The sequence below is a fragment of the Tupaia chinensis genome, unplaced genomic scaffold (assembly GCF_000334495.1).
Source record: "Tupaia chinensis unplaced genomic scaffold, TupChi_1.0 Scaffold143584_1, whole genome shotgun sequence".
In the NCBI taxonomy this organism is placed as follows: Eukaryota; Metazoa; Chordata; class Mammalia; order Scandentia; family Tupaiidae; genus Tupaia; species Tupaia belangeri.
The window spans coordinates 3553562-3565092 of NW_006203430.1; the positions used below are offsets into that span (position 1 = coordinate 3553562).

General features: G+C 43.1%; 1 protein-coding gene across 8 annotated transcripts in view; it reads left to right on the forward strand.

The window, feature by feature from the left end:
* The window catches only part of MTCL1 (microtubule crosslinking factor 1), a gene marked incomplete at its 5' end in the record, with an annotated part of 151509 nt that overhangs the window by 110342 nt on the left and 29636 nt on the right, over positions 1–11531 (forward strand). For all 8 annotated transcript variants that reach the window (XM_027766501.1, XM_027766503.1, XM_027766504.1 and 5 more), the window contains 3 exon segments: positions 404–634; positions 2922–3113; positions 11335–11502. In XM_027766501.1, coding sequence (XP_027622302.1) covers positions 404–634; positions 2922–3113; positions 11335–11502 — 591 coding nt within the window.

The window sequence follows — 11531 nt, forward strand, 5'->3', positions numbered from 1 at the left end:
GGAAAGAGTTTGTCATGTGCCTTTGTGTGCCTAGCCCAGGTAGCGAGGGGAAATAGAATCTCCTTACGTGGAATTCAAGTCAGCTGTGAGCCATACATCCAAGAAGCAATTTCCCTGAAGGAGTTTAGAGACAGCTAAAAACACCAGGAGAGATTTGACAATGAAAAATGATGATAATACCTTACTTTGAAATAGCACTTGCTTCTGAATCGCAAAACTCATAAGGTTTTAAAGATTGTAAATATGTCAAGTCATTAATCTAACTAAACATACGGGGCTTCTGTGTTTCGTATCTCGTTTGCAATGATGTAGACCGAATGGCAGCTTGCTGAGATTCTTGGTTTGGTTTGGGTGGCAAATTGGCATAGTCACTTGTCACACTTTCTCTTTCATTCTGTTCAAGATGGAGGAGGAGCACCTCTATGCCTTGAGGTGGAAAGAACTGGAAATGCACAGCCTGGCTTTGCAAAACACCCTCCATGAGCGAACCTGGAGTGATGAGAAGAATCTGATGCAGCAGGAACTTCGGTCCTTGAAGCAGAACATCTTCCTCTTCTACGTCAAACTCAGGTGGCTGCTGAAACATTGGCGGCAAGGGAAACAGATGGAGGAAGAAGGAGAGGATTTCACTGAGGTACCTGTACTGTTGAGTTCATTTTATTTGCATTTGTTTTGTTCTTGACCCCCCACCCACCCCCGCCAGGCACTGTTGCCCACCCAATAGTTTGTCCAATTATATATGAAACCAAGAATTCCATGTTGGAGACCAGCTGATGGTCCAAAGGTTACGTCGCTAGACTCCCACGTAGTCAGCCATAGTTCAAGTCCCAGACCCAGCAGCTTCAAACTCAAGCCAGATGCATGTGCGTGTGTGCCCAAAATCACTAGGGTAGAATGGAGGAGAAGGGATTACAGCATGGCCATCCCCCGGAGGAAGGGGCGATTCTTGCTTTGCATCTTTCTGTCTCTCTATGTCTTTCTAGTGAGCACATTTCCCTGTAACAAAAATCTCTAAAAACTAAAAAATAAATAAAAAGCAAAAAAAAATTTCATGTTGTACTTTGACCTAGTTATTTTTTTTTTAAAGCTTATTTATTCATGTAGTACATGTGCGTGCGTGAGAGAGACATATAGAAGGAGATGGACCCTTGACAGGGTCTTATCATGCCACGATCCCCTTTCTTCAACTCTCCAGCTTATTGGGATCCTGGGCATATGTACACATGCCCAGTATGTTTTCAGGCTCACGCAGGGATCCGAACCTGTAGTGGGCCATGTGGTTTCCAGTGCTGCAGTTTAGTATACCCCTGACTGCACCACCAGGCTAGGCTACTTTGACTTAGTTTTAAGAGTTTCCCAATCTGTAATGCCATTCTGCAGCAAAGCTTTGCTGCCATCTTCTTTGTTGCTAGTTTATTCATGAAAGCTATCAGACTGAGGCCCTTTACCATCTCATTCAGCTTTGCTGGTTTGTAAAAGCTGGTTCTAAAACTTCCCTTCTTCTTTCTATTTTAGTTTGTCTTCCTATGTGTTAGAGCCTATTCGGCCCAAGCAGTTTTATAGGGGTCTCTTTTAAGCTTCACATGGGTGACTTTGTCACCTCTGAAATTTGTATATGTTCTTCTATGTTTCAATTTCCAGATTCATAATAGAAACAGAACAGAGTTATTTGCTTTCTGGTTGTTTGTTTGTTTTACACAGATCAAGTCAGAGTGACCTCCAGCAGTGTAGGCTACTTTCTAGCTTGTTTTCTAAATGGTGCAGGACTGGAACCACTAGTGTTCTATGCATTCTGTACATACATAGTCTTGGCTATTTGGCCAGCTCCTACAAGATGTTAGAAATAGTTGGTTTCCTGTGACCAGCCATTGGTATAATAGCTATGTCACTGAAGGTCCATGTAGTCAACCGTAGTTCGAGTCCCAGACCTAGTGGCTTAAACTCACACTGGATGCATGTGCGTGTGTGCCCTAGATCCTGAGAGGAGAGTTGAGGAGAAGGGATTGCAGCGTGGCCATCTGCCCTGGGCGGTGATTACTCGCTTTCTGTCTCTCTGTCTGTCTGCTGAGTGCATGCGCCCTATAGTAAAACCTCTCAAAAAAAAAAAAAAAAAGTTGGTTTCCTTTTAGCCTCCAAATACCTTTTGTCTGCTTCTTTTTCTAGGGAACTGTATACATAATTTTTAAAAAGTTATTTCTTTAATTTTATTCACTCATTCATCTCTTTTAATTTGACCAGAAAGAGATACACAGAGAGAGAGAGAGAGAGAGAGAGAGAGAGGGAAAGTAAGAAAGCAAGCTACCAGGTCCAGGACTTGAACTGTGGTTAGCCATGTGGGAGTGTCCAGCACCTTAACCACCATGCCACCTGCTGGCCCCAAATGTATATAATTTTAAGTCATCCTGTGAATGGGAAGATGCAGTAATTTTCTTTCCCTGAGGTAAAGAAAGTCTTCAAAAGTCAATTTGGCCAACTTTTGTGTATCCGTGACAGAGAAAACCATCATTAAGCAAAGCCTAGGGATGGTCATGAAGTTCTCTGTTGATCAGTACTCTGGTGGTCCTCCTTCTTGAATGTATAAAGTCTCAGTGATAAGCAGCCCCAATTTATGCACAGTGAAGTTTCTAGTTAATCTTCCCTGCTAAATTGAGCACCCACTAGATGCTGTTTAAATGGAGGGTGTGCCAGTGAATGAACTGGCCCAAGTGAACGGAGGAAAGGACGGAGAAGAAAAGACTGGATCATCCAAAAAGTGGATAATTATCAAACAATAAAAATCAGGCTGTCCAGAGGGTCCCTGACTTGGGATGTTTCAGTTTTACAATGGGCTTATAGGGGATGGAACCCCATTATAAGTCGAGGAGCCTCTGGGTAGCAAAAACAATGTGAGTGAAGCTATGATGGTCTTCTGCTGGTTGCAGAGCGAGCGTCCAGAGATCCCTCCTGGGCTTGGGGAGCTTGGAGTCCAGGGGGGTTACCAGGTGGACCGACCAGACCAAGATGACAGCGACCGAGGCTGCAGCTTTCCAAAGGGGGAGCATTCCTCACACTCGGTGCAGATCGGTGACCATGGATTGCGGCTCCAAACTGCAGACCGGGGACAGCACAGGCAGGTGGGTGCCTACATCAGAACCCCGCTCCTGACCCAAGTTCATGCTGTCTTACTGTGAATGGTGTTCAGGCAGCAGAAACTCCTCTGGCCTGACCGTGTCTGCCTGTTGCCATTTGTGATGCTGGATTTTTGGTCGAAATTACATCATCGAGCCTTTCATTCCAATCTTAGCCCATTAATTTATTTGGTTTACTATATAAATAAAGAACATGGTAAGATCACAGTATTTGAGTGTGTTCCTCTTGGAGCCAGTGAATTTACCTTAGAAGAACTTAAAAAGAAAAATTCCTCATAGAGTCACCTGTCTCCTATTAACGGTTGGCTGTTTTAGCAAGGAAAAGAGAATTTGCAGGCAGTGCTCTACTCACCTTGAAGAAAAGCTTGAAGGGCTTGTTGATGTTTAGCTCAACAAAAGCAGCATCATTAATTTGGCAATGTGGTATATAAGGAGAAAAAAGAAGAGTAGTTTTGTTTGTTTGTTTTTGGATCAACTATTTCAGATTTTCTTTGGCCCACTCGAAACATAATGCCTGCTCCCTGCCTTAAAATTTGATGACACTGAAGAATCCAAGCATGGATAAAGAGAGGTGGATGTCTGTGTTACTGGGCAATTGTTAGTGTGGCCCAACACCCCAGAAATAGGCCCTGCTTAATAAGCCAAAAGATACTGCCGATAATATTCACCTTTTCTGTATTTTTATACAAAATGGCAGCTATGGCAGACTCGGAGTATCAAGATTCTGAGAGGGACTCTGTATTAAAGCTTTGTCCCTATCAGCTTTTCGGGTCACCTCTGACCCTACTTGACTTCTCAGAGGGCCTCCTCTCCCAGGATGCCTGTTCTAGGGTGAGGGTGTGAGACCGGGTGGACACGGGGCTCAGCAGTGACCTGGGCACAGCCACATCCTCTCAACAACAGACTTTTTTGGGCACTCCCTCTGGGCTGGACCCCCACAGCTGCCAGGCTCCCTCAGCCGTTTGCCACCGTGGGTCAAGTGGGAGAGGGTTGTCATCGGAACTTTGGCTGGCATCCAGACGAGGAGAAGCGGAATGTTCCGAGTGCAGGCTAAGGGAAAATTGGGGGTTTGCCCCACCTGCTCCCTCTCCCTATACAAATAAGATTTTTCATGCCCAAACAGCTGTTTTCTATGAACATCCATCCACTCATCATTTTCCCTGAATAATATGACTCAAGAAGGGGCTTATACTTTCAAAGGAACATTCACTTACAGCCGTTAGGAAGTGCGTCATTATGCAGTGCCCGTGGGGAGATGTTAGGTCATGGAATGCATTTTCTAGCAATGATCTCATCAGGAACTGTTAAAATGTGACTTTGCAAATAATGCTTTCAAAATCTACTAATTACTTTAAAAAGTGATGTTCTCAACCAATCCTATAAAGTTCCCATGATTAACTCAAATAGTATTCCTTGATTGCCATTCAGCCACAAACCAGCCACCTCTAAGGCCATGGGTTGGGTGTTTCCCATGCACACATTCAAATGCTTTGGAAAAGGAAAAAGCTGCATCTGGTTTTCTAAACAACAGTCATGGAAAATGTTTCCCTTGGGTGGAAAATAATGTAAAGTCACTCAGCTGGAACCTCACATTCTGTGTGTTTTAATGTCATCTCTCTTGCCTCTCGTTCTGACAACTCTGATTTTTAGCAATTACCGTTAAGAGTAGAGATGGACGCTTGAGTTTCTGCTGTCGAGAGTGTGTGTTAGAAGCCTGTGGATAAGCTAACAGGGTGGGGTCCAGGCAATCAGAATCAGGTCTGTCTTTTAGTGGACCCATCTGTCTACAGTAGTTAAAGTAAAGCCCTGCGTGCCCAGCACTGTCCAGCCGAGGACAGAAGATTAATGAGCTCCCTACTGTAAGCGACAGCTGGTGTGCTGGGAGTGAACATTCTCAGTGAGAAGATTTGCCTCTCCTCCAGTGGCACGAGTATGAGCCAGGCAGCCTGGACGCAGGAGCCAGAACACGTGTCTCACCGAGGGCTCTACAGAGCTGGGGCCTTTGCAGAACCTCCCAAGTGATAAGTAGCCTGGAAACGTGGCCCAACTGCTTTCCCAGGGATAAATTCCCAAGGAAGACAATTTCTCAGGCCTAGGTCTTTGCTTTGTGTCCTGTTGAAAGTTCTCAGTCTCAATACTGTAGATGGCAACATTTATCATGTCCAAAGAAGTTTTTAAAAAATGATGACCTTGGGAAAAGCTCCGAAAGAATCATCAGGTTGGCAACGTTTGACTCTGCAAAGATTCCCTGTTATAGGTCTCATGGCAGTGACCTGGCTGTTCTTGAGCTCTCAGCATTTTCAATTTACCCCGCCATCTGGAAGAGCAGAGGTTGTAAGCATGCAACAGTGAGCTGCGTAGTTCTTATTGAGCTTTAAGGCACTTTCTCTGCATTCAGCATTTGAGGCCCAGCATTCTGAAGGCTGCTAATGCGTTTTATACATGGTAGTAGTCCCTGAAATCAAGTAATTTTTTAAATTCACGTATAATGGTGATACATATTTATAGTGGCACAGAGTGAGTTTTCAGTATAAGAATGTAATGAGTAAAATTAAATCAGGATAAATATCATACCTATCGTCTCAACCACTTGTCATTACTTTGTGTTGGGAACATTCAAAACCCTCTTTTTAGTTACTCTGAGATATATAATAAGTTGTTAACTATATTCTCCCCATTGTATTTTATATCAGCAAAAATTAGTCTTCTTATGTACCTATAATTTTGTTTCCATTAATCAACATCCTCTTGATCTACTCTCACCCCCCACCTCCTTCCCAGCTTCTAGTAGTCATTCTTCATTTTCTAGTAGCATTCACATATGAGGGAAAATAATATTTCTCTTTCTGTGCCTGGCTTATTTCACTTATCATAATGTCCTCCAGGCTCACCCACTTAATCTCAAATGACAGGAGCTCATCCTTTATAATGGCTGAACAGTATTATATTTTATATGTAACGTATACACACGCACATACATGAACTGATACATAGACATACACGCCACGTCTTCTTCCCCAACAGGGGTCCAGCTGTGCTACCTTTTAGCTTATGCTTTGGTAATGTATAGGTCCTCTTCGACTAAAAATCCTCAACTTTTTATCGTATCTTGGGGTCTTCCCAAGTGGTCTCAGCATTGCGGAGTGCAGTGTGATGGCTGCATTACCGCTGTGCCACCTCTGCTGGCCCCAGACGTGCTACTCTTAGTAGAAAAGGAGCCAGACCAGAGCTTATGCTTATGAAACATTTTGTCCTTGAAGTATATTTGTTGCTGTCATTTCTATTAGTTTGAAAATACAGGTGAAAAATTCACATGTACCTGAGGAAACTGACTGGAAGGATTTTCTCCATCTCAGTCCTACCTCCAGAGTTGGCCAGGGTCACCTACTTTCCAAAGCTCGAAACCCTACTAGTAGTGGGGTTCCCAAATCCCCCCCCCCATTTCCATCAGACTGCTCTGGTTTCTTAAGCCTTGGAGCCGATAACCCGGAGTGTATGGCTTACTAACTATGCACCTCCTTAATTCTTTCAAACGCCCGTGTTTGGTCTGAGGAGCTCTCAGTAAAAAATGATCAAGTCCATAGACACAGAGGTCTCCAGGATGAGATCACCTGGCATTCTTGTGGCCAGAAGGCAAACGAGTATCATTCCCATAAACTTCAGTAATGGATTACATTTTCAAGGCCAATCTTCCATGGCCCATTCTCTTGTATCCATGAAAGGACAATGGTTTTAGAAAAGAATCTTTAAATGAATTTGAATGTCACAATGAAGGAAAGAATGACCAATGGCTTATTTATAAAAATGTCCCAGAATGTGTAAAGGTAGCCCTTCTGGCCAGCCTTGCAGTAAGGAGGTGCCTCAGGACTCCTGCCGATGGAAGTGTTGCTTTCACTGAATGCTGCATGAGACCCCCCTCTTACCTGAATCACATGGGAATTACCCATCCTGTGTTGGGGCTCACAGGCAAGTGAGGGGGCCAGCTCTTCCCTATAACATTCTGAATTCCCCTGCTATGTCAAGTAGTCTAAATACATAGGAGGTGGAGCTCATATGTTGTGGGTAACCCAAAACAACAGGCCAAAAGATCTGTTCCAACTCTGGATTAAATCTGCCCCCAAAGTCCATGGCTCTAACGCAAGCAAAGTGGTTTTGCTCTTTCACGGTTATGATCTTACCTGATGTGCATGTCTTAAAAGCCTTCTTAGGCAGAATGAGTGAAAAAATAGCTGGCATAGCATCACAGATATCTTGGTGTATTACCTGATCTGTAAACTTCCTTTGCACTCTCTTGTTAATATTATTTAGTGTATATTTAAACAGCAGTCTGATTGGCTGAAGGCCAACCTTGAACCTGTTGTAAAGTTTGACACCATATAGCACAGTCAAGCTGCTGATCTCCATTTCAGGGTTATTTTAAGCTTCACTCCAGAGAGATGAGCTAGGAAGGGCTGAAATGCCCTTAGACGAAGGAGGAGATAGCAGAGCCATTTTATCTGGCCTCTGCTAGAAGCCAACCAACGGATCTCTACAGAGATTGAAAGTTGTGTGGTTTTAGTCAAAGAAGACCTACACATAGCAAATGCAAAGCTAAAAGGTGTGGAAGATCCAGGCACGTCTGTATCCAAAAAGACTCAGTATAACAACTACGTGCACCAGAATCTTGGTTCTTGACTTGATTTGGGTCATCTTTCTACCCCAAACATAGCTCAGCAAGAAAAAACAAGAGGAGTGATGGCTCATTTTAATTATTTCCCTCGATAGGGGAGATGAAATTAGTTTCATAAGATATGATGGTTTCTCTAATGCAAAGTTTAAAAAAAAAAAAAAAGAAAGAAAGAAATAAGGAGGAGGCAAGGCCTCAGCTGAATATGTCAGAATTCAAATACTCCTGGCTTGGTTTGTCTGTCCTTGCAGCAAGATGGACCTGGATTGCACTCCTTAAAGTAAAAAGTTTAAAAAAAAAAAAAAGAAAGAAAGAAATAAGGAGGAGGCAAGGCCTCAGCTGAATATGTCAGAATTCAAATACTCCTGGCTTGGTTTGTCTGTCCTTGCAGCAAGATGGACCTGGATTGCACTCCTTGCTCTCACTTCCTTAACCCTGAGTTCCAACCAGCAGTTCTTCATCTGTAAAATAGGGAATATAACAGTGTACATCCAGATTGCCACGAAATATAAATAAGGTTATATAGGCAAATAATTTAGCAGACCCTTGGCCCAGAGGAAGTAATTCATATTAGTGATTACATTATCTTTTTTTTGCATGTATGTAAAAGTCATGAAGAATCATGCCTTTCTATGGCTCATTATGGGTCTTCAGAGCCTTTGATGGGACCACCTGTTCTTGCCATTGTGCAGACGGCAGAAGCTGCTCCGGCTTCCTGGCAGCTACACATTGCTCCCAGGTGCTGATGATAGCAGCGCCAATAGCACTGACCCTCTGGGCTCTCTCTGTGCCACCTTCACTCCAAGCAAGTTTGGAGCTCATTCCATGATGATTAATACTGTCCTGGCATAATGGGACATTGCATTGATTATTCTGACCCAAATGTGCACAAAAATACTAAGACTTGACTTAATTGAATTTGATATCTGCTAATGACAAAAAAGTACTTGCTTTCAGAGAAACCAAATTTTCAATCTATAAAAGCACTATGAAGTTCTGATTCTAATGTTATGAGCAGTCGTGTGGTGTTTGGGCTCAGAACAGCACAGGCTGGTGCCATATGAGATTTGAGATGTATAGAAAGCTATTAGTGAAATAAAAGCATGATTATACAGTTTTCTGATTTCTCTGGTGAAAATTAGAATACTACTCTAAAGACTAAATCAAAATTATTGCTGTTATTTTATGATTGAAATTCTTTTGACCCAAAAAGTAATGATTTTCACATTTAAAACCCAAAGATAAAAATACTAACTATATCTACCATACTATATGCATAATATTTCAGAAACAAATTGAGATATTTATTTATAAAAGATTGTCATGCCACCTCTTCTCATTCAACTGCTCTTGTAGAATTTTTAGATACTTTTGGCATGGAGTTTAAAAAAGTCTGCATTTGTTACAACTTCACACATTTCATGAGTATCTCTGACTACATAGTGGTAATTTATTTATATTTAGATGTATGGAAAGAAGGTAAACCATTTATAGATGATTCTCTTACCTGCTAATTTTTTCAAAAAAATTTTTTCAAATAAACAATTGAACTTTATTTGTTGATTTATTTATTTATTTATTTTATGATTTGACCAGCGAAGGACACAGTGAGAGGGGGAGAGAGGGAAAGTGAGAAAGCAAGCTGCCAGGTACAGCACTCAAACGGTTGTTGGCCATATTGGGAGTTAACCATCATACCACCTGCCAGCCCTGAGTTTTTCAAATATTAACCAAGTTTTACTCCTAGTGCCTTTGGTCCCACAAAAATTAATGTTTGGGACCAGGTGGTGCAGTATAGTAAGACAGGTGGACCCACATGGGAAAGGCCCTGGGTTCATGTCCTGGGACCTCCCTGAGCGCACTGAGCAGATGAGTACATGCACCTGTGACCCAGGCCAGCTGAGACTAGGGGTGGATTGTGGCACAAAGAACCTGTGGAGGTGCTTGTCTTTCTCTGTGTCTCTCTTCTGGAAGAAATAACTAAGTAAACTTTTCAAAACTTTGATATTCAGGATGAGAAAAATTAGAGAGCAATAAGTACTAATAAGTAGGCCATTCTACTTTATCAAAAGTCTTCTGTGTAACTCCTTAGCTAAATTATGGGGGCCACTATGGAGTTTTCAGTAATAAATCTCACCTTAAAAATTTTTCTTCTTTTTTAATCCAACTTTATTTAAATCCAAACACCAATCTGTGGTATCTTAAATTCTTCCCATAATGACTGTTCCTGTGTATGTTTAGTGAATTAACTAGAGAGGCTTAGAAGCGTGACTGAGGAAGGAAGACAGATATCGGTGCAGAGCCAAGCTGGGAGGTCCCAAGTGCACTTGCTGAAGCAGGTTGGATTTATCAAATGGGTGGTAGGTGTGGGGGACTGACAGTTATCTGCATCCAGCATGACTTAACAGCTTTTATTCTCCTGCTCATAAGTGTCCCCAACAAGAACACCCTGAGAGCCTGCAATGCCCTCTTAGTGTTCTCTGTCTAATTGGAAGAGATGGGCTCCTGTGGCTTTTATTACCAAGGAGCCATAATTGACCCAGGCTGTTTCATTTCTTTGGTCAAACCTTTCTGATATAATGAACTAACTAGGTACTATAAGATAGAAATCATGGTTTTGAAATTTGCCTTCAAAGGGATGGACAGGTTAGAGAAAATCGTATAGATTAGATATAAGTAGATTAGTAATAAAAAATCCATTCTTCATTGACCAGACATGTTTGCATGCTTAATAGGATCCAGGGATTGTGCTAAACACAGGCGCATGGGGGTGAGTCAGGTGTAAGATAAGCAAGCAGGGGCAGCTGTTTTCTGCGTGACTGGGGAAATGCATGCAGAGGACTGAGAGGCTGAAAGATGAGAGCCAGTCATTCTGTCTTGGGGTCCCATGACAGAGCCTTCAGAAACAGGTTAAGCATTTCATCTTTGGCTTTAAAAATTGAATATCAAAAGTCCATCCCCAGTGGCTATGCTTGTCGCATACATGGCCTCTTAATAACTACAAGTCTGAGTTGGACCACCCTACCTTTGTAAGAGTCTCCAAGCCTTTATTGTATAATAGTTCAATGATTGGCAGTAGAGTGGTAGCATGCACGTAAGTCAGTGTATATAGCTAGTCATATTTGCATACTCACAGCAGTCCGGTCAGTTCGACTCAGTCCTCTGCACATTAGAAATCAGACAGAACATCCTAACAGCCCTGGCTTTGGGGGCTCCCTGTGGTCTCATGCAGGTCCTCACTTTGCTCTACTCCTTGGGCCCAGAGCACCTCTGCAGCAGGTCCTGCAGCTGCCCATTGGCCAGGGGCAGCCTTCCTTCCACTTTCTTCCTGATTTGTCAAGCCCTTAGCCTCAGCTCTAGGGACCGATGGCTAACAATGGAGCATGTGCTCTCTCTCTCACTAACTACAGATGTCCAACCCATTGCTGGTGGCTTCCAGGGCACAGCCCCAGTGACACCTCAATTGCAACATCTCCTCCGCTTCCACCCTAAAGAGTACCCTTCAGTGTGATGACAGAGGCTAACGTGGTGTCTTCACAGGTGGTGGAAAACCAGCAGCTGTTTGGTGCCCTCAAGGCCTTGCTGGAGGACTTCCGCTCCGAGCTGCGGGAGGATGAGCATGCCCGGCTGCGGCTGCAACAGCAATATGCCAGTGACAAGGCTGCCTGGGACGTGGAGTGGGCCATGCTCAAGTGCCGCCTGGAACAGGTACCCGTCCTACCAGCCTCCCCTCCCTT